This window comes from Balaenoptera musculus, chromosome 13 (assembly GCF_009873245.2).
Source record: "Balaenoptera musculus isolate JJ_BM4_2016_0621 chromosome 13, mBalMus1.pri.v3, whole genome shotgun sequence".
NCBI classification, from domain to species: Eukaryota; Metazoa; Chordata; class Mammalia; order Artiodactyla; family Balaenopteridae; genus Balaenoptera; species Balaenoptera musculus.
Window position 1 is genome coordinate 58,706,464 of NC_045797.1, and position 27,272 is coordinate 58,733,735.

Here is a 27,272-nt window from a genome sequence, read left to right on the forward strand (position 1 = left end):
TGTGTACGTCTTTAAAGGAAACGAACCAAGACTTTTACGAGATTCTCAAAGAGGTCCCGTAGAGATTAAGAACCGCTGCTTAAACATTTCTCATCTATGTGATTCTGGTTATTGTTCTCTGAAATAGCAGGGTACAGTATCAATTTCAACTCAGGCTGGTTCTTTAAACTGTGATGCAAAAACAATAGGATTGCTCCGAGGATTAAATGAGATTATGCTCAAAAAGTGGTAATGGTAAACCATGAGGCGCCAGCCACCCAGTGCCACTGTTAAAAGCAAACACCTGCATCCCTGGGATGGAGGAACAATTTACAGATAATGCTCCTTTAGCATTCCACAAACATTCACTAAGTGCCTATTCTGTGTAGAGCCCCTAACCCTGGTGAAAAAGATCTGCCTTCCAGGAGTTTGTTATCTAGTTGAAAGAGCCTTGTAGAGATACAAAACACGTTAAGCTAAATGCCCGGAGAGGGCACTGAGTAAAGTGTTCCTGGGATCTGGGAGCTGCAGGAGAGGTGTCAATTTCCACTGGAGGTAAGTGATTATTGGAGTTCATATTTGAAACGGGTTTCAAAGATGAACATATTGCATTTAAAAACACACACAAAAACATTACACGTACACGTTTTATTCTTGGTGATGTGGAAAGACCGATTGGAGACATTGCGATCACTTCTATTATGCCGTAGGTTTCGTGAGAAAGGCACCTATCTTTTGTCCAGCCTGTTTACTATACATTGCATGCTCTGGGCAGTCCTTATCTTCACGCTCGGGAACAAAGTACACAGATACACACCCCTTTCCGAAACGAAAGGCCCAGGGACTCCGAGAGAGGGGTGGGATCCTTCTCGGCCCAACCACACAATGGGGGCCGCTCCACCGTAGCTCGCACCCCACCCCGCAGGCCCCACTCGGCCGGGGGTTCGACGTCTCGGGGCCCTATCGCTCCTCCCCCTGCAGCCCTCGGGGGCGCAGCCACAGCCCGGCGGGGCGCCCTCCCTCGCTCGCTCGCGCTTCCCTCCTCCTTGGCTGGGGAGCCGGAAAACCCGGAGCGAACCGGCCCTGCCCGGCGACGCATGCTCAGTAGCAGGCAGGTTCAGTTCGCTAGTAGGAAGCTCTAGCGCTACACCGGCGTCGGCGGCGGCCGCGGCGGCACCTCAGGCAGCCGGATTCCCCAACAACGACCTCGGGCCTTTCCCCTCCCCCGCTACACCCCGCGCCCAGCTCCGCCCCGCCCCGGGTCGCTCGCGTTTCGGGGTCCCTGCCGCGCGGGCGCCGCGGCCGGAGCGTCCGTCCACACGCCCTCCCCCAGCCGCCGGCTCCGCCGCGGGGCCAGGCCGGGCCCGGGAGCGCAGCCCCGGCAGGCGGGCGGGCGGCGACCGCGGCGGAGGGCAACCCGGGGCGGCGCCAGCGGGCCGGGGAGGAGTGGGGGCCCGGCCCCGGGGCGGTGGTGCGGGATGCCGCCGCCGCCGCCTCCGGGCTGCGTTCGCTCTTCGCGGCTGGTGCCCGTGTCGGGTGGGTGGCCGGGCGCGGGCTTCGCCCCCCAGCTCCCTCTCCGGGGCTAGCCCGGCCGCTCGGCGCCCCGAGGGGGCCGGGCCGTCCGGTGGGGCCGCGGCCCTGTTCCGCGCTAAGAGCTCGCCCTCTCGCGGCTCCCCGGCCCGGCCGCCGCCGCCCCTCTCCCAACCCGGAGGAGCCCCGGGGGCACCATGCAGGCGCAGCAGCTGCCGTACGAGTTTTTCAGCGAGGAGAACGCGCCCAAGTGGCGGGGGCTGCTGGTGCCTGCGCTGAAAAAGGTGAGGAGCGCGCGAGACCCCGCTTCCCGGCTGCAGCCCCTGCGAGGGCGCCGGGCCGGGGCTGGGGAAGGGCTGGGAGGCGGGGCGCGCGCGGAGCCGTCTTTCTTCCCGGTCTCACCGCCTCCCAGAAAGGACGGCGCACACCGAGAGGTTCCCTTACACTCGCCGGCTCTCCGTGTTGACGTTCACCCGGTGTGGTGTGTGGGAAGGCCGCAGGGAGCCTGGGAGAGTTTGTCCGAAGAATCCAACCGCTGAGAGCTTACCGCCCTGCCCCTGATTCAGAGACGAGAGTTGGAGGAGCCTCCGTTTTCAGTGGAGGTCAAAGCAGGCCACTTTTCCGCCTTTTCGGTCCTCTCCCGGAGCTGCTGTCAGCCTCCGGTTTTAGGTGTCCAGTCTGCTCGTCTAAGTGGGCTCCAGAATGCTCTGGCCATAATGCTTGCTCTAAGTAATTGCAGAGCTCGCCTGCCAGCAGGAACAGGGCCTGCTTTGCTCGCCCTCTGTAATCACTCTTCATTCCCCTGAATTCCCCGACTCCTCCGATTCACAGGGGCGGGTGCACATGCCACTGTCCTTCCTTCCTTCCTTGCTTGCTTTCCTTCCTTCCCTTTCCTTTCTCTCTTTCTCTCTTTCTTTCTCTCTCTTTTTCTCTCCCTCCCCGCCCCCCCCCATGTCTGTCTGTCTGTCTGTCTCTCTCTCTCTCAAAATCTTGGTACTGTCATTCGGTTTGTTGATTAGACATTTTAACAGTTCTTTGTTTCTTCGAGTTTGCCATATTGTTATCTAAAGTTATATACCCCGTGATCTGTACTTTTATCCGTTTTAGTATAATTAGGAAATGTTGTTACATTTTCAGAGCTTCTGAAGCAACGTTGTGATTTAATACACTAAAACATCAGCAGCTGATCTCTGAATGAATATTAAAAACTATCAGATTATTTTTTGTTTTCCTTTTACTTCTTATAAATATAGGGATAGCTTTACTCTTTTAATAGTGTTTCTAAATCCCCATTTCTTGTTGCTCGAAGAATGTTTCATGTTATCTGATTAAAAAATATTTTTATTCCTCACTGAGAGTTGAGGTTATAGTGTACCTTTTCTTTTAAACATTTATACTTTAAAAAACTGTGTTTTAAGAGGTATCTGATATTTCTCAAAGGCCAGCAACTTTTACTTTCCCTTTTGTGCTGTTCTCCCTCTCCCCCTCTTGGTAGCTCACAATGGAACCTATTTGGTTTGTTAGCAGAATTTGCTCATATATTTCAAATATAAGTTACTGACTTTTTTGCTCAGGTGTCTGACTAGTCACAGATATCTCTGTGATAATTGTTTTCTAAGAAAACCAAATCTTTGCCATATGCCTTACCTGCTTTATTCATTAGAAATCCTGTCAGGCTCTCACTCTGTTTACTTTTGCTTTACCTGCAAGCTTGCCATCTTAGGTTGTAATAGGAGGGGAGTAGGAAGTCTCAGTGATGTTAGAAGCAGGTATCCTGACCAGGGTGGGGATGGGGTGGGGAAGAGACAAAAATTATTGAAAATATATAAAAGAACTAATAAAGCACTATCAGTTTGGGGCTGTTTCGCTTGGAAGCAAGCAGCTCCTATCCCATGGGAGTCACCATGAAACCCTATCAGTTGAGGGTCCTATGAGATAGTGAAAAGAGCACTGAAGGATTTAGCAGACCAGGTCTAACTCTGCCACACTGGTGGCCTGTGCTGAAATCTGTCCACAGAAGCATTTTTTTTGGCTGGCATAGTGTTGTTTTATTTTTAATGTAATCAGATGCCAGTATTTTCAAATGGGAGATATTACATAAAATCTGAATTTTGAGCTTTTCTTGGAGAATAAGAAGATCTCTCCACATTGGGCCAGCATTCAAGCAAGGCAGTAAGCTGCTGGAGCTGAGTAAATGGCTGCCCTCTTTAGACAAGGCATCTATCTATCTCAGATTTTCCACAGTCCCCACCAGTCCTCTTTGCTTATTTATATAAACCCGCTTTGACTTTAAGCAGAGATACCCTTGCTTGACAGTAGAAGTGATGGGAGAAGGTGGAAGTGTACACAATCTCGCTGATGTGTGAGATTCTCCCAATTCTTATTTAAAATATCCACTAAAGATGATTTTAAGCCACCAAAGACAGGTTGAAAATATATTTGGTAGCTCAAAACCTGCATTTTCATCTGCTTGTTAGACATTTCCTGTGGATATCTCCATATCTTCTTTTAGACTTATTGTACTTATTGTACTGTTTGCAGATGCATCAACTTGTGTTATCTAACCTGAGGCTCTTTGAACATGCTGTTTTCTTCACCTGGACGGCCTTTTGCCTGGCCTAACACCACTCATCCTCTGGGCTCTCTAGACCTCAGATCTTTTCTCAGATCCTCAGGCCTGAGTTGGATAGTCTTTCTTTCAGTCTAAATATTCTTTTAGCACCCTAGCCTAGCACTTAACAATTCATTTTAAGTTCCTATTTTTTTCCTGTTTAAGTTCCCCACCCCAACTAGATTGGATGGTCTTTGGGAACAGGGATGATATTTTACCCTCGTTTTATCCTCCATGTATACAGTGCCTGACACCTGGTTGGCGCTTAAATTTGAATGAATGGGTAGGGAAAACCCAAACAAAACGATCAGCTCCCTCCTTTTCACCTATTAAAAAAAAAATCATCTTGATTTATTAGCTGTATTACTTTATTTGACTGGTTCAAAACTTTGGAGTCATTTCTGATGACTTATTACTGCCCACACCCAGTCAGAGCCTGTAGCTTCATTCCCCTTGACATGTTCTTTTAATCTATTCCCCCCTACTCCCACTGCTCTTGAGTCCCCTTTCCCAGACTACTGCTGTAGCCTCTTTACTGAGTTCACTGCCCCTCACCTCTCCTTTATCTACTTTTCAAATTTCAGAAGTTATAGGACACTTATGAATGTGTCACACTCTTGTTCAGAACCGTTGATGTCTTTTGAGGGCATAGAATGAAGTGTATATTCTTTGGAATAGACTTGATGGTGATCTGTGGTCTGGTTTCATCCTGCTTTTCTGGATGGGTTGCTTACCATAGTCTTTCATATACTTTATGCTTCAGCCAGACTGGACTACTACTATTCCTGAAAATCCCCAGAAGGTCTCAATATATTTGTTAGTCTAGGTCCTACCTTATCTATTGCATAAGCATATTGTGCCTACTGCAGACCAAGTATTGCTCTCAGCACTAAGGATTAAAAGGTAATTGACATCATCCAGAAATGACTAAGTTCGAACATGATGGGAAGTGGCAGAAGATGAGTTTGGAGAGGAAACTGATTTATGGAGAATTTTTTGTATGTTAAGCTAAGGAGTATGAATTTTATCTTGAGGGGATAGATGGCATTGAGGAATTTTAAATAGGGGAGTAACATAAAATTTCAATTTTAGAAAATCCACTTTGGCCATAGAATAGAAAATGGATTGGAGAATAATGAGACCCAAGGTAAGGAGAAAAGTTAGAAGAAGGCTAGGGTTAATAGTCCAGCCAAGAGATGATATGCATTTGAATTAGGATGGAAGTGTGGAGATGGATTTTATTTGAAAGATGTTTAAAAGGCAGAATTGACAGGATCTAGTAACTCACTGAGTGATGGAGGGAAATGGTAAGAGTAGGAGGATTCTTAAGTTTCTGGTTTGAGTGCCTTTAGTCAGGATAGAGAATGTAGGAGGAGAACCTGCTGGGGTGGAAAGAGTGGCATTATAAGATGAGTTTTGAGCTTGTTGATTTAAAAGTCATTTTGGGTTATCCAGGTGGACTTGTCAAACTGGCAACTGGTTATTGGTATCTGGTGAAACAGATTTGGGACTTCCAGGTGTGTAAGTAGAGCCGTGAGAGTAGACGAAGCTTATATCCTATGAAAGACTTACACATGAATGTTCATGGCAGTCCTGTTCAGCAAAAAATTGGAAACAACCCAAATGTCCATCAGCAGGTGAATTAATAAACAAATTGTGATATAGCCATACATTGGAATACTTCTCAGCAGTAAAAAGGAATGAACTGTTGATATACAAGGCAGCATTGCTGAATCTCAAAATAATTAAGCTGAATGAAAGAAGCCAAAGAAACCACCCCCTGCCCCCTCAAAAAAACACCACAGTATATGTACTATAAATTTCTAGAAAATGCATCCACAGTGACAAAAAGCAAGTCAGTAGTTATTTTGGGGGGAGGCTTTTATGTTCATTTGTCTTGATTGTACCAGTAGTTTCAGGAGAGTATAAATATATTAAAATTTAGAGATAAGAATGAAATAAGGCTGGCATCAGAACTGGGGAAATAGAATGGACAGTAGGGTGTAGGGGAAGAGCAGAGGGAAAGGCGTGAGTAAAGGAGATTAAGAAGGAAAGAGTCAGGTAGAGAGAATGGGACCCTAGTGTCTGAGAAGCTGAGAATGGAAGGAGTTTCAAGAAAAGTGTCATTAACTGTGTCAGGCTATAGAAAAGTCAAATAAGGGGCCTGAAAAGTGTTAGATTTGACAGCTTAGGGGTCACTTATGTCCAAGCAGTTTCGGTGTGAGAATAGAAGATGGAAGATCATGGAAAAAGAATAGCAAGAACAGATGAGTTTTTTCAGATTTTTTTTTTTCCCCTAGAAGCTTGGAAATGAAGGGAAAAGAGATACTTCTGTGACAAGAAGGGGATTCAAGTTGGGGAAGATACTTGTTTTTTATTTGAAGGTGATGGAAACTTGTTTATGCTAGGAGGCTTTGGGGAAGGAGCTGATAGAGAATGCTAGTGAAGATACTGAACAAGATGAGCTCAGGAACACAGCAATGGGATTTGCCTTGAATTATTTGCCAGGTACTATTTTAAGTGCCTTGCATGTGTTCTCTAATTCTCACAGTATACTATTATTGTTTCTATTTTTTTTAAATTAGTTAATTAATTAATTAAATTTTTGGGCTGTGTTGGGTCTTCGTTTCTGTGCGAGGGCTTTCTCTGGTTGCAGCGAGCAGGGGCCACTCTTCATCGCGATGCGCGGGCCTCTCACTATCGAGGCCTCTCCTGTTGCGGAGCACAGGCTCCAGACACGTAGGCTCAGTAGTTGTGGCTCACGGGCCCCGCTGCTCCACTGCATATGGGATCTTCCCAGACCAGGGCTCGAACCCGTGTCCCCTGCATTAGCAGGCAGATTCTCAACCACTGCGCCACCAGGGAAGCCCCTGTTTCTATTTTATAAGAGAGAAAACTGAGGTTTGGAAAGGATAACTTGGTTACAGAGTCTGCATTTTTAAGCAGTATTGATGATGATCCGCTGCCTCTGGCAGGAGTGATGACATCCTTTCTTCTGAGGTGGGAGGAGGTGAGATAAGATGGGTTTGTAGATTGGGGAGCAGGTAGTTCATGCTCAGTAGCCACTATGTTCATGATGGAATAAAAGGCAAGATACTTTACATAGAATGAGGAAAGAGAAATGAGTAAGGAGTTTAAGAAGCATAATCCAGTTTTGGAATTGCTGCTGTGGAGTCTGGAGAAGGAGCCAACCAGTGAATTAGAAAGGAATTGCTCAGCAGTGCTGAGTGTGGAAGTTACAAATTTGGAGTAGCGTTCATTGGTCTAGTGGTTGTGAGATTTTCCTCGGGCAGCACTCATCAGTTTAGGTAAATGGGTAGAGAAGGATAGTTGGTTGCAGGTGGCTGCGGTAGAGACGAAGAGAATAGAGATATTTCAGATGATTGGAAGTTAAGCTATAAGAGAGATAATGGAGGTGTAAATGAGAGCTCCACGGATTAGAAATCTCAATGAGTTAGAAGAGGAGGGTAATGGGAGCAGGTAAGGAATTATTTTACAATTTACACCTGGATTTTATAATTTACATTTTACTGTTTGCTTTATCACATGCTAATCTCTCTCTCTATCCATCCACCAATCCATCTTACGTTTTGATGGATTTCAAAGTAAGTTGTGGACATCGGTACACTTTACCCCTAAACACTTCAGCATGTATGTCATTAACTTAGAGTTCAGTATTTGTTTGCAGTTCCTTTTTTTTAGGTAAAATTTACATATAATGGAATACACAAATGTTAATTGTACCATTTAATGAATTTTGGCAAATGAATACAACCTAAGCCTCTACCAAGATATCAAACATTACCATCACTCCTGAAATTTCCCTCATGTGCCTTCTCAGTCAGTTCCTGCCCCCAACCTCCAGAAGCAACTGCTCTTCTGATCTTCTGTCATCCTACCATAGGTTAATCTTATCTGTTCTAGGATATCATATAAATAGAATCGTACAGTATATATTTTTGGAAGGGCTTTTGAGGTTGTGTTTATGAAGAATTCAGTCCTTTTTTCTATCATGTGAACATGTCAAAAGTTTATCAAGTGGATGTATACCAGGGACGTTTCCAGTTTGGGGCCATTATGAATAAAGCTGCCATGAGTGTTTTTATACAGGTTGTATTGTAGAAATGTTTTCATTTCTCTAGGGTAAATATCAGGAGAAATGGCTCATAGAGTAAGTGTCCGCTAGTTTTATAAGAAACTCCCAGACCTTTTCTCAAAGTGGTTGTACCATTTTATGTTCCCACCAACAGTGTATGAGAATTCCAGTTGCTCTACATCCTTGCCGGTATTCAGTGTTACTAGTCTTTAATTTTAGTCGTGGTGGGTGTGTAGTGGTATCTCATTGTGGTTTTAATTTGCTATATCCTGATGACTGATGATACTGAGCACTCTTTCATGTTCTTGTAGGTTATTTGTATATCTTTTGGGCAGTGTCTGTGTAAATCTGCTGCCCATTTAAAAAATTGAGCTGTTTCTCTTCACAGTATTGAGTTGTGGGAGTTCTTTATATATCCTGGTTAACTGTCCTTTATCAGATATATGTTTCATGAATATTTTCTTCTAGCCCGTGGCTTGTCTATTCATTTTCCTAATGGTGTTTTTTGATGAACCCAAGTTTTTAATATTGATGGAGTCAAATTTATCAGGTTTTTTTTCTTTTAAGGTTATTGCGCCCTGTCCCAGAACCCCTTGCCTGCCACCAAGTCATGAAGACATGGTCCTAATGCTATTTTCTAAAAGCTTTATAGTTTTAGCTTTTACATAATCTGTGGTCCATTTCAAATTAATTGTGTATGATATGAGGTAAGAATTGAGATTCATTTTTTTATGCTTGTATCTAGTTATTTCAGAACTATTTTTCAAAGAGACTTTCCTTTCCCTGTTGGATTCTGTTGTTGTTTTTGTGAAAATTAAATGAATATATATAATATATATTAATGTAAATGTATATTTAAATATGTAATATATTTAAAATAAATATATATATTTTTTAGACTCTCCATTCTATTCCATTGGTGTTTTGTTTATCTTTACCCCAATATCACACCGTTGATTACTGTAGATTTATAGTAAGTCTTAAAGTTAGGTAGTGTAAGTCCTCCTTCTTTTAAAATATTATTTTATTGTTTCTAGGTTTTGCATTTCAATATAAATTTTGAACCATTCTGTCAATTTCTACCAAAAAATCTTGGTGAGATTTTAATTGTAATTGCATTGAATCTGTAGATAACTAGGGAGAATTGACATCTTAACAATAGCAAATCTTTGGATTCATGAATGTAGTATAGGTCTCCATTTATTTAGACTTCTACATTTCTCTGAGAAACACTTTAAGTGTAGAAGTCTTACGTGTCTTTGGTTATGTTTAATCTGAAATATTTTGTTTTTTGATGCTATTGTAAATTGTTTTAAAATTTTATTTTCCAGTTGTTTGCTACAAGTATATAAACAATAGGTGAAAATTTGGAGAGCAATAAAGAGAAGTTGCAGGGTGACAGATGTGCCCAGGCCTAGAGAGAATTTAGTCCAAATGGGAGATGAAGGAGGGAGACTTCTAAGGGGAAAGAGAGAGGGAATTTCAGAAATTTTATATGTTATCAATTGGAAGTCCTTAAATATGCATCGAGTCCTTCAGTATGCCGAAAATGCATGAAAAAGAAAGGCATTATGAAACTCAAAAAAGTTGTTTAATGAAGATGATATATCTGAATAAAAAACAAAAGCATGTAGCTGACTTTTGTATATTGATCTTGTATCCTTTGACCTTGCTCGTAGTTGTTTTGTAGACTTTATAGAATTTTCTACATAATTATGTCATCTGCAAATAGAGTCTGGTATTGATTTCTTTCTTTCTTTTCCTTATTTTACTGACTAGGAGGACTTCCATTACAGTGTTGAATCAAAGTAGTGAGAGTGCTCATCCTGCCTTGTTCTCATTCTTAAGGGAAAAGCATGTCTTATTTCACCATTAAGGATGATGTTAGTTTTCATTGATGCTGTTTATCAGATTGAGGATTTCCCCTTCCACTTTTAGTTTTCTGAGAGTTTTGGGGTTTTCTAAAATCATAAATGGATATTGAAGTTTGTCAAATGATTTTTCTGTGTCTCTTAAAATAATCATAAGGTTTTTCTCCTTTATTCTGTCAGTATTATGGTAAATCACATTAATTGATTTTGAATGTTAACCTACATTTCCTGGATAAGCCATAGCAGATAGTATTTTATTGATTTCCTGCTTTGTTTCAGTATTCTAGGCACTGTGCTTGGTACTTTACATACTTATCTCTGTTCTACCCATTGACTTTTCAAGGTGGTGATTTTTACAGCTGAGTTTTACAGATGAAGAAATGGATCCTCAGGCAAATTGCTCAAGATCTTGTGACTAATGAGTAGAATCAAGATTTGAACTTAAGTCTGTTTAGCTTAAAAGACAACTCTTTCCACTGTACTGTGTTTCTTCCTTTGAGTAGGCAGTATAATACAGACAATGGTGTTCTAATTGTCCTGCACCTTAGGTTTTAGGGAAGCAGTGTCTTAGGAGAGAAGGAGGCTGAATGAAGAGGGTTTTGAAACTACTTGAGTTAGGCTGAGAAGCTTAACTCTTTTACATATTGGGGCTCTGTGTAGAATTGCATTTGACGAAAGGATTCTGCTGTATAAAAAAGTAATAATTTTAAAGGTGGTAGTTAATGAAAAGACAGCATAGACCCTAAAGGAAAGGGCTGAGAAGTAATGGTCTTGGGATGGCAATAGGAAGCTAGGAGACTATCCTTGTATGTTTATATTTGGGAGTGAAGGAAGTGACATTTTAGTGGAAGTGGGAGTTAGCCAGGTGAGGATGAGGAGGAAGTGTGTTCCAAGGGTTTGTGGTCCAAAGAGTCTTTGGAGTCCAAGAGGAGCTCAGCATCTTAGGAATTCTGAGTAGCTGGAGTCTGGAGCATGGGGCCAGGTCTTGTGAACCAAATTGTTGCATTTTATCTTGTGAGCAGTGAGGAACCACTGAAAGGTTTTAAGCAGGATGTTGCTAATTAGATATGAATTTTGAAGGATCACTGTCTGCTCTGTGGAGCCTGGATTAAATGGCAGTAGAACTGTAGGCAGGAAGGTAGGCTAGGGGACTTTTGCAGCAATTCATGGAGGGGATGATGGTGGTCTTGACTAGGGCAGTAGCTGTGGGGATAAAGAAAAGTGGACAGATTTTATTTTATTTTTATTTATTTATTTTTGGCTGCGTTAGGTCTTCGTTGCTGCGCGTGGGCTTTCTCTAGTTGTGGCGAGCGGGTGCTACTCTTCGTTGCAGCGCACGGGCTTCTCATTGCGGTGGCTTCTCTTGTTGCGGAGCGCAGACTCTAGGCGGGCGGGCTTCAGTAGTTGTGGCATGCGGGCTCAGTAGTTGTGGTTTGCGGTCTCTAGAGCACAGGCTCAGTAGTTGTGGCTCACGGGCTTAGTTGCTCCGTGGACTGTGGGATCTTCCCCAACCAGGGCTCGAACCCATGTCCCCTGCACTGGCGGGCGGATTCTTAACCACTGCACCACCAGGGAAGTAGTGGACGGATTTTAGATTTAGAGGTAGATTGGTAGTTGAATGACAGGGTAGTGAGAGGAGTCAAAGCTGATTCCCAGGATTCTGGCTTAGGAGTCTAAGTGGTAATGGTGATAAAAGGGGGGATACTGGGAGAGGAACACCTTTGGAGGGGAACTAAGAAACCATCAGTACTCTGGGAATGAGAAGGTGTGAGAGAATTGTGATAGGAGGAATTTACACATTGTGGGTAGTCAAGCGTGCAAGCATGGAGGGCATCTTTGTTGGATTGTCCTTATTAATTACAGGCAGGTACAACCTGAAGGCCCTGATGATGTCTTTCAATGTACATTTCAAATACCGTCTCCTCTACAAAGACTTTCTACTACAATTCCATCCCCTAAGTAGAATGAATCTCTTAATTTCTTTAGTACTTTATACTTCGACTTTAGTACTTAATGATAATCTGCCCTTTAAAGTTTGTATCTGTGGCTTCTCTCCTCCACTATATTGGGAGCTATTTGAGAGCACGATAGGATCCTACTCACCTTTGTATTCCCTGTAATGCTTAGCATATTTCTCATATATAGCAGGTGCTCAGTACATATGTTGAATTGTATGTAGTTCTGGTCTTGTCCCCTCAAGAATATACTTACTCAGGAGTTAGTTGAGATCTTTACCAGTCAAAAGGCATTGGAATTGTCATGTTTGGTGTATCCTATTTTAGCAAATAGGGAAACAAATAATTCATTTGAAATGGCAAAATAGAAAAAAAAAAGTATAATGCTGCAAGGGAGAAGCAGATGCCAAGATGGGATTAAGCATGCAAGAAATTTATTAGGAGAAGTGCTTGTGAGAGAAAATGAGGACAGAGGCAAGGAGAGTTGTCAGACTGATGTAAGTCTGACTCCAAGTGAAGGAGAGAGGTAAGGAAGGAAGTCTGGATGAAAGTGTCGTAGCTCTAAGGAAGTTCACCGAGACCTCAGAAGTCCTTGAGCCGAAGGTGCCTATCACAAAAACTCCCCATCTCCCAGGACTAGGGCTGCCTTAGCATATGCCCGTGCTGCTCTTTGACTGCAGCAGCCAGTGAGAAGTGTGGCCTCCACGCACAGCGATGGATTTCGGCGTGCAGCAGCTGGGGCCCGCAGTCAAGTATTTCCCCTGGAGTCAGAGATCTGAGAGGCTCATTCTCATAGCCGTCCAGGCTCATCTCTGTGGCTATAAATTGCCTGATTTGGGAGAATTTAATTACAGTATTCCCTCAGTTAAAGTGGTGGTTTGTTCCCCCCAAACCCCTTATGCTTTAAGAAAAAAATACCTTAGGATGAGTTCTAAAAGTCAAAACTTAATTGTCATTGATATTAATAGCACACAGTTTGCCTTGGTAGTTATCAAATAAAGTTTGCGTCTCATATTCAAGTTTATTTCATAATTAAACCTTTAATGTACCAAACCACAAACAAAGCAGTAAAGATGAAAGAAAACAATGCAAATGATACCTGTATTATTACTCTATGAACTAGTGAACCAGGAGCACTTCAGGCACTTCAGCAGTACCTTGAGTAGTCCAACCATCCAGTTATGAAGATGAATGCTTGTTGACTTTCCTTTCTAGACTGGGCTACCTCAGGCAGACAAACACAAATCAGTAAAAGAAATTACTCATAAAGTCAAATTCTGGAGATCTCCCATTGGAGTTGGGGAAGGGGGCATACACTGGAGAAAAGAAGTAATTTAAAGTTTTGGTTTTATGGACCCTGAATTACTCAGATATTATTTTTAAAGTAGGTATTTTAAAATTGTAATGGGAAGATGATTTTGAAAAGAGTTTCCTTAATGCTACTTTCCTGCTGATTTTGACTGGTTTGGTTTTATTCACCAAATTTGTTGAGTATTTATTGTATGGCAAACATTATGGACAATTAAAAAATAAAACATAATTGTTGCTTTTATGAAACTTGTATATGGTGGTAAAAAGAAAATCTGTAATCTTCCCATATGTGTTAAAACACTCCAATCCTAGTATACAGAAAGTTTGGTTCAGGGTTAAAAATAAAAATTTAAAAAACAGATAAAAAATAAATAAGTCTTGGAATTAAAAGTAAGTTGAGTTTTAAATTAGCAGAGACTTTTTGTAATAAGCTAACTTAAATTCCAGTTATTCTTTTATAATTCATGAAACAAACTTTTCCCTTTCTATACAGACAAGTCCCATTTTCTATTTTACTTACAATGTAAACCATTTGCAAGTAAATTGATTTCTGCGTATGGCTCGGTAGTTTGTAATGGAATGCACTTACTGATAATTGCATTCACAGCTGTTTTGTTTAAGGACTTTGATAGGATTCTGATTTCTGTACATGTGTTTAATAACTTTTTCTTTTATTTATTGTGGTAAAAAATACATATGTATAACATAAAATTAACCATTTTATCCATTTCTAAGTGTAAATTCAGTGCCAAAAACTGCATGCATAAGGTTGTGCAACCATCACCACTATCTATTTCCAAAACTTTTCATCACCTCAAACAGAAACTCTGTACATATTAAGCAATAACTCCTAACTTCCCCCTCCCCCAGCCCCTGGTAACCTCTAATCTACTTTCTGATTTTATGAATTTGCCTATTCCAGATATTTTATGTAAGTGGAATCATACAATATTTGTCCTTTTGTGTATGATTTATTTTAGTTAGCATAATGTCTCATCCATGTTGTATCAGAATTTAATTCCTTTTTAAGGCTGAATAATATTTCATTGCGTGTGTATACCACATTTTGTTTATTCATTCCTCTGTTCATGGACACTTGGGTTGTTTCTACCTTTTGGCTATTGTGAGTAATGCTACAGTGAACATTGGTATACAAGTATTTGTTTGAGTTCCCGTTTTCAATTCTTTTGGGTATATACCTGGAAGTGGAATTGCTGGGTCATTTGGTAATGCTATGTTTAACTTTTTGAGGCACTGTCATACTGCTTTCCACAGCAGTCACACGATTTTACATTCCTACCAGCAATGTACAAAGGTTCCAATTTCTCCACGTCTTCACTTATATTTGTTATTTTCTGTTTTTTTTTTTTTTTAATTGCCATCCTAGTTGATGTGAAATGATACCTCATTGTGTTTTGGTTTGTATTTCCCTAATGACTAATAACGTTGAACGTCTTTTCATGTTCTTAACGGCCGTTTGTATATCTTCTTTGGAGAAATGTCTGTTCAAGTCCATTGCCCATTTTTAAAATTAGGTTGTTTGTGTTTTTGTTGTTAAATGTTAGGACATCATTGTATATTCTTGATATTAGACCCTTATCGGCTCTATGATTTGTAAATATTTTCTCCCATTAAAACACAACCAAAAAGCTGTCTTTTCAGTTTCTTGATAATGTCCTTTGCACAAAAGTTTTAAATTTCAATGAAATTCAGTTTATCTATTTTTTTCTTTCATTGTTTGTGCTTTTGGTGTCATATCTGAGAATCCATTGCAAAATCCAAGGTCATGAAGATTTACCCCTAAGTTTTCTTCTAAGAAGTTTATGTTTTAGCTCTTATATTTAGGTCATTTGTCCTTTTGGGGTTAAATTCTGTATTTGGTGTGAGTTAGGTGGAACTCACACTGAATACATGTGGAAATCTGTGGAAAATTCATTTCCACAGATGTGGAAATGAATTCATTCTTTTGCATATGGAAATCTGGTTGTCCCAGCACCATTTGTGGAAGAGATTGATCTTTCCCCACTGAATAGACTTGGCATCATTGTCAAAAATCAGTTGACCGTAGATGTATAGATTTATTTCTGGACTCTCTATTCTATTCCATTGGTCTATGAGTCTATCTTTATGGCAGTACCACACTGTTTTGATTACTGTAGCATAGCATAGTAAGTTTCGAAATTAGGAAGTGTGAGTCCTACAACTTTGTTTTTCTTTTTTATGATTGTTTTGGCTATTCAGCAGTTCCGTATGAATTTGAGAATTGGCATTTCCATTTCTGCAAAAAAGGCTATTGGAGTTTGATAGAAGTTGCATTGAATTTGTCGATTATTTTGGTTAGTATTGGCATCTTAATATAAAGTCTTCCTACCCATGAACACAGGATGTCTCTCCATTTATTTAGGTCTTCTTTAATTTTCTTCAGCAATATATTGTAGTTTTCAGGGTAAAATACTTCCACCTCCTTGGGTAAATCCATTCCTAGATATTTTATTCTTTTAGATGCTATTATTCTTTTAGTTGCTAAATGGAATTACACTCCTAATTTCCTTTTCGGATTGTACATTGTAGGTGTATAGAAACACAACAGCTTTTTTTGTGTTGATTTTTGTTCTGCAACTTTGCTGAATTAATTTACTAGCTCTGGTAACTTTCTTTTTTTTTTTTTTTTTAATTTATTTATTTATGGCTGTGTTGGGTCTAAATTTCTGTGCGAGGGCTTTCTCTAGTTGTGGCAAGTGGGGGCCACTCTTCATCGCGGTGCGCAGGCCTTTCACTGTTGTGGCCTCTCGTTGCGGAGCACAGGCTCCAGATGCGCAGGCTCAGTAGTTGTGGCTCACGGGCCCAGTTGCTCCGTGGCATGTGGGATCTTCCCAGACCAGGGCTCGAACCCGTGTCTCCTGCATTAGTAGGCAGATTCTCAACCACTGCGCCACCCAGGGAAGCCCTCTGGTAACTTTCTTATGGATTCTCTGGGACTTTTCTACATATAGGATGATGTCATCTGCAAATAAAAATACTTTTACTTCTTCCTTTCCATTTGGATGCCTTTTATTTCTTTTTCTTGTTTGATTGCTCTGGCTAGAACATCTAGTACAGTTTTGAATAGCAGTGGTAAAGTGGGCATCCTAGTCTTATTCCTGATCTTGGGGTGAAAGCTTTCAGTGTAGCTGTGGGTTTTTCATAGATGCCCTTTGTCATGTTGAGGAAGTTCCCATCTATTTCTAGTTTTAGGAGTGTTTTTATCATGAAAGGATGTTGGGTTTTGTCAAATGCCTTTTCTGAATTAATTGATCATGTGTGTTTTCCTTCATCCTATTAATGTCTCTTATATTGATTTTTTTTTTTAATGTTGAATTGCTTCTGCATTCTTGGGATAAATCCCAGTTGGTTAAGATGCTGTTTTAATATGCTGTTGGATTCAGTTTGCTAGTATTCTGTTAAGAATTTTTGCATCTATACTCATAAAGCATATCAGTCTGTAATTTTCTCACGATGTCTTTATCTGCCTTTGGTATTAAGGTAATGCTGGCTTCACAGAATGAGTTAGGAACTGTTCCTTCTTCTGTTTTTTTGGAAGTGTTCGAAAGGATTGGTGTTAATTCTTCACATGTTGGGTAAAATTCACCTGTGCTGCTGTCTGGTCCTGCATCTTTCCTTGTTGGAAGGTTTTGATTACTGAGTCAGGTTTTGATTACTGATTTCTTGTTATATGTCGAGATTTAAAATTTCTTCTTGGGGCTTCCCTGGTGGCACAGTGGTTGAGAATCTGCCTGCTAATGCAGCGGACATGGGTCCGAGCCCTGGTCTGGGAGGATACCACATGCCGCGGAGCGGCTGGGCCTGTGAGCCACAATTACTGAGCCTGCGCGTCTGGAGCCTGTGCTCTGCAACAGGAGAGACCGCGATGGTGAGAGGCCCGCACACCGCGATGAAGAATGACCCCCACTTGCCACAACTGGGGAAAGCCCTCGCACAGAAACGAAGACCCAACACAGCCATAAATAAATAAATAAATAAATAAAAATTTCTTCTTGAGTCAGTTTAGGTTAATTTGTGTGTTTCTAGGAATTTGTCCATTTATTCTATGTTACCTAGTTTTTTGGTGTGTAATTGTTCATAGTATTTTCTTACAATCTGTTTTATTTCTGTGAGGGCAGTGGTAATAATGTCCCCACTTTCATTTCTGATTTTAGTTATTTTTGTCTTTTCTTTTTCTTAGATGATCTATAAAAGGTTTGTCAATTTTGCTGATTTTTTTCAAAGAGCAGCTTTTGGTTTCATTGATTCTATTGTTTCTCTGTTCTCTGTTTCATTTATTTCTAATTTTTATTATTTCCTAGCTTTGAGTTTAATTTCTTTTCTAGTACCCCAACATGTAAAGTTAGGTTGTTGATATCTTTTTTCTTTTTTAACGTAGACATTTATAGCCATAAATATCCATCCAAGTGCTGCTTTTGCTGTATCCTGTAAGTTTTGGTATGTTGTGTTTTCCCTAAGTATTTTCTAATTTCCCTTAAGATTTCTTCTTTGAACCTTTGGATGTTTAAGAATGTGTTGTTTAACTTCTACATATTTGTGAGTTATCCAGTTTTCCCGCTGTTGATTTCTATCTTTATTCTTAGAAAAGATTCTGTCTGATTTCAATCTTTTTAAGTTTATTGAGTCTTTGTTTTGTGGCCTAGCATATGGCTTATCCTGGAGAATGTTCCATATGTACCTGAGAAGAGTGTGTATTCTACTGTTATTGGGTGAAGTGTTCTGTATATGTCTGTTAGGATTACAGTGTTCAAGTCCTCTACTTCCTTATTGACCTTCTATCTAGATGTTCTGTTATTGAAATTGGTGTATTGAACTAATATTTCTCCCTTCAGTTTGGTCAGTGTTTACTTCATGTCTTTTGGGGGTCTGTTGTTTGTGCGTATATATTTATTTATTTGTTTTTTTAAAAAATTTTATTGAAGTATAGTTGATTTATAACGCCGTGTTAGTTTCAGGTGTACAGCACAGTGGTTCAGTTATGTGTGAGTGTGTGTGTGTGTGTGTGTATGTATTCTTTTTCAGATTCTTTTCCCTTATAGGTTGTTACAAGATATTGACTGTAGTTCTGGGTGCTATATAGTAGGTACTTGTTGGTTATCTATTTTATATATAGTGGTGTGTATATGTTAACATATATGTTTACAGTTGTTTTATCTTCTTGATGAATTGACCCTTTTTTCAAAATAAAATGTCCTTCTTTGTCTCTTGTAACAGTTTTTGATCTAATGCCTATTTCGTCTGATATTAGAATAACCACACTAATACCCTTTTGTTTTCTGTTTTCATGGAATATCTTTTTCCATTCTTTCACTTTGAAACTATTTATACTTTTGTGTATAAAGTGAGTCTCTATAGGCAGCATATAGTTGGATCATGTTTTTTAATACATCCTGCCAATCTCTGGCTTTGATTGGAAAGTTTAACCCAATTAAATTTAAAGTAATGGCTGATAAGGAAGGATCTCTGCCATCATTTTGCTTTTTTGTTGTGAAATTTTATACCTTTTTTGTGGCTCATTTCCTCCATTACATACTGCTTTCTTTTTTTTTTTTTTTTTAATTAGTTTATTGTAGTGAACCATTCTGATTTCCTTCTCATTTCCTTTTGTGTGTATTTTAAAAAAATAGTTATTTGGCCGCTCTGAGTCATAGTTACGGCATGCGGGATCTTTAGTTGCGGCATGTGGGTTCTTAGTTGTGGCATGTGGGATCTAGTTCCCTGACCAGAGATAGAACCTGGCAGACTCTTAACTACTGGACCACCAGGGACATCGCTTGTGTGTATTTTTTAGATATTTTCTTCGTGGTGAATTACATTTAATGTCCTAAATTTATAACAGTTTAGTTTGCATTGATATGAACTTAACTTCAAGAACATACAGCTCAGTCTTACCCCCTTATGTTGCTGTCGTCACAGATTACATCTTTATACATTGTGTATCCAGTATCATGGACTCATAGTTATTTTTTATGAATTTGTCTTTGAAATCCTATAGGAAATACAGTGAAGTTAGAAACCAAATATACAGTAATACTCGTTTTTATATTTGCCAGTGTATTTACCTTTACTAGAGACCTTTATTTCATCATATGACTTTGAGTTGCTGTTTAGTGTCCTTTCATTTCAGCTGAAGGACTATCTTTAGCACTTCTTGTAGGGCAGGTCTGATGGTAGTGAACACCCTCAGCTTTTGTTTATCTGGCAACATCTTAATTTGTACCTCATTTTGAAGGGCAGTTTTGCCAGATATAGAATTCTTGGTTGACATTTTTTTTCTTTCAACGCTTAAATATGCCATCCTACTGTATTTGGGCCTCTATGGTTTCTGATAAGAAATAAGCTGCTGATCTTATTGAGGACCCCTTGTACATGAAGAGTTGCTTCTCCTGCTGCTTTTAGGGTTTTGTCTTTGTTTTTGGACAGTTGGATTATAATGTGCCTTGGTGTGTGTTTCTTGGAATTTATCCTACTTAGATTTTATTGAACTTTTTGAATTTGTAGATTAATGTATTTCATCAGATTTGGGGTGTTTTCAGCCATTATTTCCTCAAATATTATTTCTGTCCCTTTCTCTCTCTCTCCTTCTGGGACTCCCATAATGCATGTTCTGGTCTACTTGTTATCCCACAGGTCCCTTAGGTTTTGTTTACTTTTTTAAAAAAAAAAAGCATTTGGAACATATTTAAGTCAGTTGTTTGAAAGTTTTTGCCTAGTTAGTCTGATGTCTGGGCTTCCTTAGCCAGTTTCTCTCAGTTAATTTTGTTCCTTTGAACATGCCATACTTTCCTGTTGTTTTGTATGCTATGTGATTTTTTTTTCTTTTTTTAAAACTGGGCATTTGAATACTATAATATGGTAACTATTGAAATCAGATTCTTCCCTTTCCCCAGGGCTTGCTGTTTTATTGTTTGTTTTTGTTTTTATTTGGTTTTGTTTTTGATTGTTGAAGGCTATCAATATGTTTGTTTAATGACTTTCATAAGTGATTGTTTTTTTCAAACACAGTATTCCTTGGTGTGTATAATCACTGAAGTCTCTGTTACTTAGTCTGTGTTTCCATAGTATTTTGACAGAGATTTCTTTGAGCTCCAGGAGCTAAAAAATCAACCAACCAAACAACAACAGAAACCTCTCCCAGTCTGTACAGATTGGCTCTGTGCTGGTGCACTCTTGTAACACCTTGTGAATTGCCAGTGGGACATAGCACTAATAATTAGAGTGAAATTTGGATCCGTATCCTGAGATTTGTCCATTGTGCTATGTAAGATAAAGTTTTCTGCTTTTCACAAGAAAATAATTTGTATTTGGTTTAAATTAATTGTGTCCTAGTATTTGGTTTTTAAAATTCTTAGTTCTTGACTTAACAAGCAGAAGGTACTTTCAGAACCCTTGTTACCCTGTTCCACTGGAGAACCCAATTAAATTCAAGAAATATTTGAGGAGCTTCTATATGCAAAATCTTGTGATTGGCTTCATAGGGTAGTAAAAGGATAACCAAGATTTTGCATCAAAGTATTTATAATATAGTGAATAATAAGTTCCAAATATAGATATCATTTAAAGAACTAATATAGTATCTTCAAAAAAATAATGCAGCACAAATGTGTAAATCTTTTTAATCATTGGATAAATGTTGAATTAACTATGTTCTAGATATATACACATACATAACATAACTTTGAGGAGCTAAGGCTAGGGTAAGAAGTACTCCTGAATAGATATAGGCTACTTCAGTATTTCTTAAACATCTTCGTTTTTTAAAGTAGTAGTCTATGAAATTCTATCAATTGTACTTTAATTTAAATTAACAAATATACTCTTTTATAAAATCACAAACACGGTTGATCCTTGAATAACACAGGTTTGAACTGTATGGGTACACTTACACATGGATATTTTTCGGTAGTAAATACTACAGTACAACACTGTTGGTGGTTAGTTGAATCTGCAGATGCAGTGGAACCGTGGATATGGAAGGCCAGCTCTTAAGTTACATGTGGATTAACCCCCGAGTTGAATGGCCAACTGTACCTTTAGGAAAATTTAAGCTACATGTTATTTACATTAGTTTATTTAGAGTGCCTTTCTCAATATCTGTAACTGAAATCACACCTGTTCATGAGAGATTGAGAGTCTTACTGGGTGGAAAGGGAAACAATGGGTTATTTAAGCACATTCAGTGTATTTTGGAGGGTGGCAAGGCTTTGTGGGGGGGGGTGTTGCATTGGGGCATTTAGGACAGCATGACAAGAGGGATAGAGAGAGGAAGGTGAGACATTGATATCAAAGATGACATTTACATTGTTGGAAACTTTGACTGAGGTCACCTTATATATGGGAAGGGAATAATAGGCTCTTACTCCTCCCTCCCTTCATTCCTTCCTTCCTTCCTTCCTTCCTTCCTTAAAAAACCACAGAATTTCCTGCTCTCAGTTTCTAGAATTCAAAGTTCTATTTTAGAACTTTGGTTATGTTATATAATTTCATTAAGTAGATTGTAACTTCCTTAAGTAGACTTTTCTGAGATTCTGAGGATTTAATCTCCATTTTATAGCATATCTATGGGTAAATGTGTTCTCACCATCAAACAAATCTCTAGGAATAGCAATCAGTTTATAAATTTGAAGTAATTTTGAAAAGATAACTTCCATTTGAAAGTTTCTACCTTAAAATAAGCATTTCAACAATTAGTATCAAATTTACATAACATTTTTGTTTCATATTGTATACTACAGTGTTATTTTTTCTTTTTTTCAGTGTTCTTTTTTTAATTTATTTCTGGCTGTGTTGGATCTTTGTTGCTGCACATGGGCTTTCTCTAGTTGTAGCAAGCGGGGGCTATTGTTCATTGCGGTGAGTGGGCTTCTCACTGCAGTGGCTTTTCTTGTTGCAGAGCACGGGCTCTAGGCGTGCAGGCTTCGGTAGTTGTGGCATGTGGGCTCAGTAGTTGCGGCACACGGGCTTAGTTGCTCCGCAGCATGTGGGGTCTTCCCAGACCAGGGCTCGAACCCATGTCCCCTGCATTGGCAGGTGGATTCTTAACCACTGCACCACCAGGGAAGTCCCACTACAGTGTTCTTAATTGCGTTGCTACTTTACATTTTTACACTTACATGTTTGCTATTGAACTCATCAACATTTAATAATCCATAGTAGCAAATTCTTGAAAACACAATTAATTTATAAACTCATTTTAGTCTTTGGTAATTTTTTCAAATGTTCTTCATATTTACATTTTTTATATAGTTAATATACTTTTCAATATTGAACATGACAAATATAAAAAGTATCCTATTTCATTTTTTAAATTAAAAACCATAACGCTTTATAAAAGTTATTTTAACTTATAGAACACAATCACAAAATTCAAAGCTCAAAAGATTATACAGTGAAAATCTTCCATCTCACTCCTCTGCTCCACTGTTCTTGCATTCTATGCAGGGGCAACCAATTTACAAGTTTCTTGTGTAGAGATTTTTCCATGATAAGTTTGTGTATGTGTATATATGTGTGTGGTGTATGTGTGTGTGTGTTTTTGGTACACCTTTTTTTGGTACCTTTGTTTTTTCCCCCCTTTTCAGTATATTTTGGAGAGCATAGCAATTAAGATTATCACCTTTATTCTTTTCTATGGCTACATACTATTATTTAGTTGTGCTATAATTTAACTAGTCTCTCTTTTTTTTTTAATTAGGTCATGTCTTTTATTAACCAGTGTACAATTACTTGTCTTCTGGTTTGTTGAAACAATAGGTAAGACAACATTTGCCACAATACTGTGTGTCAAAGTGGCTCACCATAAAAACTCCAGCACCACATTCATCTGAAGGGCACTCCCAATGAAGGTGACTGATTTTGCCATTCTCCTCCACCTTATAGTATTTCAGGACAGCCAGCTTAACCTTCTTTCTCTTATGCTTGTTCTTCTTGAGAGTGGTGTAAGACTTCTTCCTTTTCTTAGCACCACCACGAAGTCTCAACATTTAGATGAAGAGTGGACTCCTTTTGAATGTTGTAGTCAAAGTACATCCATCTTCCAGTTGCTTGCCAGCAAAGATCAGTCTTTGCTGGTCAGGAGGAATTCCTTCCTTATCCTGGATCTTGACCTTTACATTTTTCTGTTGTATCTGAGGGTTCAATTTTAAGAGTGATGGTCATCCCCAGAAGGTCTTCATGAAAATCTGCACCTTGGCGGCAGTTCTGCTGCAGATGGCAGATCCAAAAGCTAACTAGTCCCTTATTGAGAAACATTGAGGTCACTTTCTGTCTTTTTGTATTATAAACACTTGTAGCAAAAACTTGTATATATGTCCTATCACATATGAGTGAAATGTTTCTTCATGTCTCTTGCCCATTTTCTAATTAGATTGTTTGCTCTTTTACTAGAGGTCTTTATATATTTTGGATACTAATCCTTTGTTGGGTCTGTGGCTTGGAAATGTTTTGTCCCACTACTTACCTTGTCTTTTTATCCACTTTCCAGGGGCTTTCTCAGAGCAAAAGTTTTAAATTTTGGTGAAGTCCAATTTATCAGTATTTTACTTTTTAAAAAATATTTATTTACTTTGACTGCGCTGGGTCTTAGTTGTGGCACACGGGATCTTTGTTGCAGCACGCGGGATCATTTTAGTTGCAGCATGTGGGGTTCTTAGTTGTGGCATGCGGACTCTTAGTTGCAGCATGCACGCGGGATCTAGTTCTCCAACCAGGGGTCAAACCCGGGCCCCCTGCATTGGGAGCATGGAGTCTTACCCACTAGACCACAAGGGAAGTCCCTATTAGTATTTTTCTTTTATTGGTTGGTGTCAAGTCTTAAGTACTCTTTGAATATCCATGGATCCTGAAATTTTTCTTGTGTATTTTTTCCTAAAAGCTTTATAGTATTACATTTTACATTTAAGTCTATGATACATTTTGAGTTATTTTTGCATAAGGTATGAGACTTAAGTTGAAGTGCATTTTTTTGCCTATGGATGTCCATTTGCTCCAGCACCATTTGTTGGAAAGGCAGTCCTTCCTTCATTGAATTGCTTTTGTACTTTTGTCAAAAACTGGGCATATTTTTATGGGTCTATTTCTAGGTTCTCTCTTCTGTTCCATGTGTTTCTCTCTATCTGCCAATGCTACACAGTTTTTATTACTATAGCTGTAATATAGGTCTTGAAATTGGGTAGGATGGTTCCTTCTATTTTATTCTTTTCCCAAATTATTTTAGTAATTCTAGTTACTTTTCCTTTTCATATAAATTTTAGAATAATCTTGTCAATATCTATAAAAAACCTTTCTTGGGATATTGGTAGGAGTTGTGTTAAACCCATGTATTAATATGAGGGAGTGGGAGAATTGACATCCTTACTATGTTGAGTCTCCCATTCCATGAACATAGAATGTCTCTTCATTTATATTTAGATTGGTTTCCTTCATCAATATTTTGCCATTTTTAGCATACAAGTCTTGTGCTTGTTTTGTTAGATTTGCACCTAATATTTTGGGTTTGTGGGGTTTTTTTTATTATTATTATTTTATTTTGTATGTCCATGTGTTCATTGCAAATAGAGTTGATTTTTTTACATGTTTATCTTGTATCTTATGACCTTACTGAATTCACTTATTTGTTCTAGGTTTTTATTTTTTTTGCTTTTGTAGATTCTTTGCAGTTTCTACCCAATCATGTAGCTGACAAATAGGGATGGTTTTATTTTTTCCTTTCAAATTTGTGTGTTTTTTTATATCCTTTTCTTGTTTTATTGCACTGGCAAGAACTTTTCAGCACTATGTTCAATGAGTATGTTGAGAGTGGACATTATGTCTTTTTCCCCAGTTTTAAGGGGAAAGTGTTCAGTCTTTCACTCTTAAGTGTATGTTAAGTATACGTTTTTGTAGATGCTCTTTATCAAGTTGAAGAAGTTCTCTCCTATTCCTCTTTCTCTGAGAGGTTTTTTTTCCCGCATGAATGGGTACTGAGTTTTGTCAAATACTCTTTTTATTTACCTCAATTGAGATGAATTATGTGGTTTTTTTCTTTAGCTTTTTAATGTGGTGGATTATATTGGTTGGTTTTAGAATATTGGTCTAGACCTGCATCCCTGGAATAAACTCTGCTTGGTCATAGTGTATGATTCTTTTTGTATATTGCCAAATTTGATTTGCTAATATTTTGTTAAGGATCTGTAATTATGAAGGATGTTGGTCTGTAGTTTTCCTTTTTTGTTCTGTGTTTATCTGTTTTTTTGTGTTTTTTTAAAATCAGGGTAATACTAGCTTAATAAAATGAATTTGAAAGTATTCCCTTCAATTCTATTTTCTAGAAGAGATTGTGGAAGATTGGTGTTAATTCTTTAAAAGTTTGCTGTAATTTTCAGTGAAACCATCTGGACCTGGAGAGGTTTTTGGTTGTTTTGAAATTACCAATTCAATTTATTTATTTAATAGGTGTAGGACTATCCAAATTTTTTACTTCATATTGGGTAAGTTGTGGTAGTTTTTTGTTTTGTTTCATTTTGTGAGAAATTGGTTCATTTCTTCTAAATCATCAATATATGTTTGTGACGAGTTGTTAGGATTAGAAAGGCTCCCCTAGACACCCCAACAGTATAAGGATGAAGCATTCTTCATGGTTTTATGATGAAAATTATAATCTTCTAGCTATTATAGCTCTCTGAAGAAAATGTTCAATCAAAATATTAAATCATACAAAGCATTTAACATTTTCAAACAGTTGCCTAATAACAAACTTTTAAAAGAGATTATTCATAGCACTAAATTATGTTTATCAAATATTTGAATAGTGTTTCCTTACTGTCCTTTCGTAGTTGCAGGGTGTGTAGAGATATTCATGTTTCATTCCTGATTTATACCTTATGTTGGTAATTTGTGTCTTCACTTTTTTTCCTTTGTCAGTCTTGCTAGATGTTTGTTGATTTTTTAAAAAATTAATTTTTATTGGAGTAGAGTTGCTTTACAATGTTGTGTTAGCTTCTGCTGTATAGTGAACTGAATTAGTTATACGTATACATATATCCACTCTTTTTTAGATTTCCTTCGCATTTAGGTCACCACAGATCATTGAGTGGAGTTCCCTGTGCTATACGGTAGGTTCTCATTAGTTATCTGTTTTATACATAGCAGTGTATATATGTCAGTCCCAATCTCCCAATTCGTCCCACCTCCCCCTTTCCCCCATGGTAACCATAAGTTTGTTCTCTACATCTGTGACTATTTCTGCTTTGTAAATAAGTTCATTTGTACCATTTTTCTAGATTCCACATATAAGCAATTTTATACGATATTTGTTTTTCTCTTTCTGACTTACTTCACTTTGTATGACAATCTCTAGGTCCATCCACGTCTCTGCAAATGGCACTATTTTGTTCCTTTCTATGGCTGAGTAATATTCCATGGTATATATGTACCACATCTTCTTTATCCATTCCTCTATCAGTGGTCGTTTAGGTTGCTTCTATGTCCTGGCTGTTATAAATAGTGCTGCAGTGAACATTGGGGTGCATGCATCCTTTTGGTTGGTTGTCAGTTTTTGACCTCTTAAAAGAACCAACTGTTACACTGATTTTTCTCTGTTTTTCTGTTTTCAGTTTTATTGATTTCTACTGTATCTTTGTTATTTCCTTCCTTTCTCTTGCTTTGCTTCTGGTTTGCTCTTCTTTTTTTGAGATTCTTGAGGTGGGAACTTAGGTTATTGACTTGTGGCTTTTCCTTTTGATTTGAGGCTTTTCCTTTTTTTAAATTTGTTTCTCAGCACTGTTTTACCTATGTCTCACAAATTTTGATATGCTGTATCTTCATTTTCCTTTAGTTCTGTTATATGTATTTTTAAATTTCCCCTGATAATTCCTCTTTGATCCATAGATTATTTATAT

At 38.7% G+C, this 27,272-nt stretch overlaps 1 protein-coding gene across 2 annotated transcripts in view; it reads left to right on the plus strand.

Annotated features, from left to right (window-relative positions):
* Nucleotides 1–787: 787 nt before the first annotated feature.
* Nucleotides 788–27,272, plus strand: part of SOS1 (SOS Ras/Rac guanine nucleotide exchange factor 1) — a 152,499-nt gene continuing 126,014 nt past the window's right edge. The window contains exon 1 of one of the 2 annotated variants that reach the window (XM_036873665.1): nucleotides 788–1,793. In XM_036873665.1, coding sequence (XP_036729560.1) covers nucleotides 1,707–1,793 — 87 coding nt within the window. In that variant the 5' untranslated portion in view covers nucleotides 788–1,706. The remainder of the gene's footprint in view (nucleotides 1,794–27,272) is intronic. The other variant, XM_036873666.1, reaches the window with a different exon arrangement.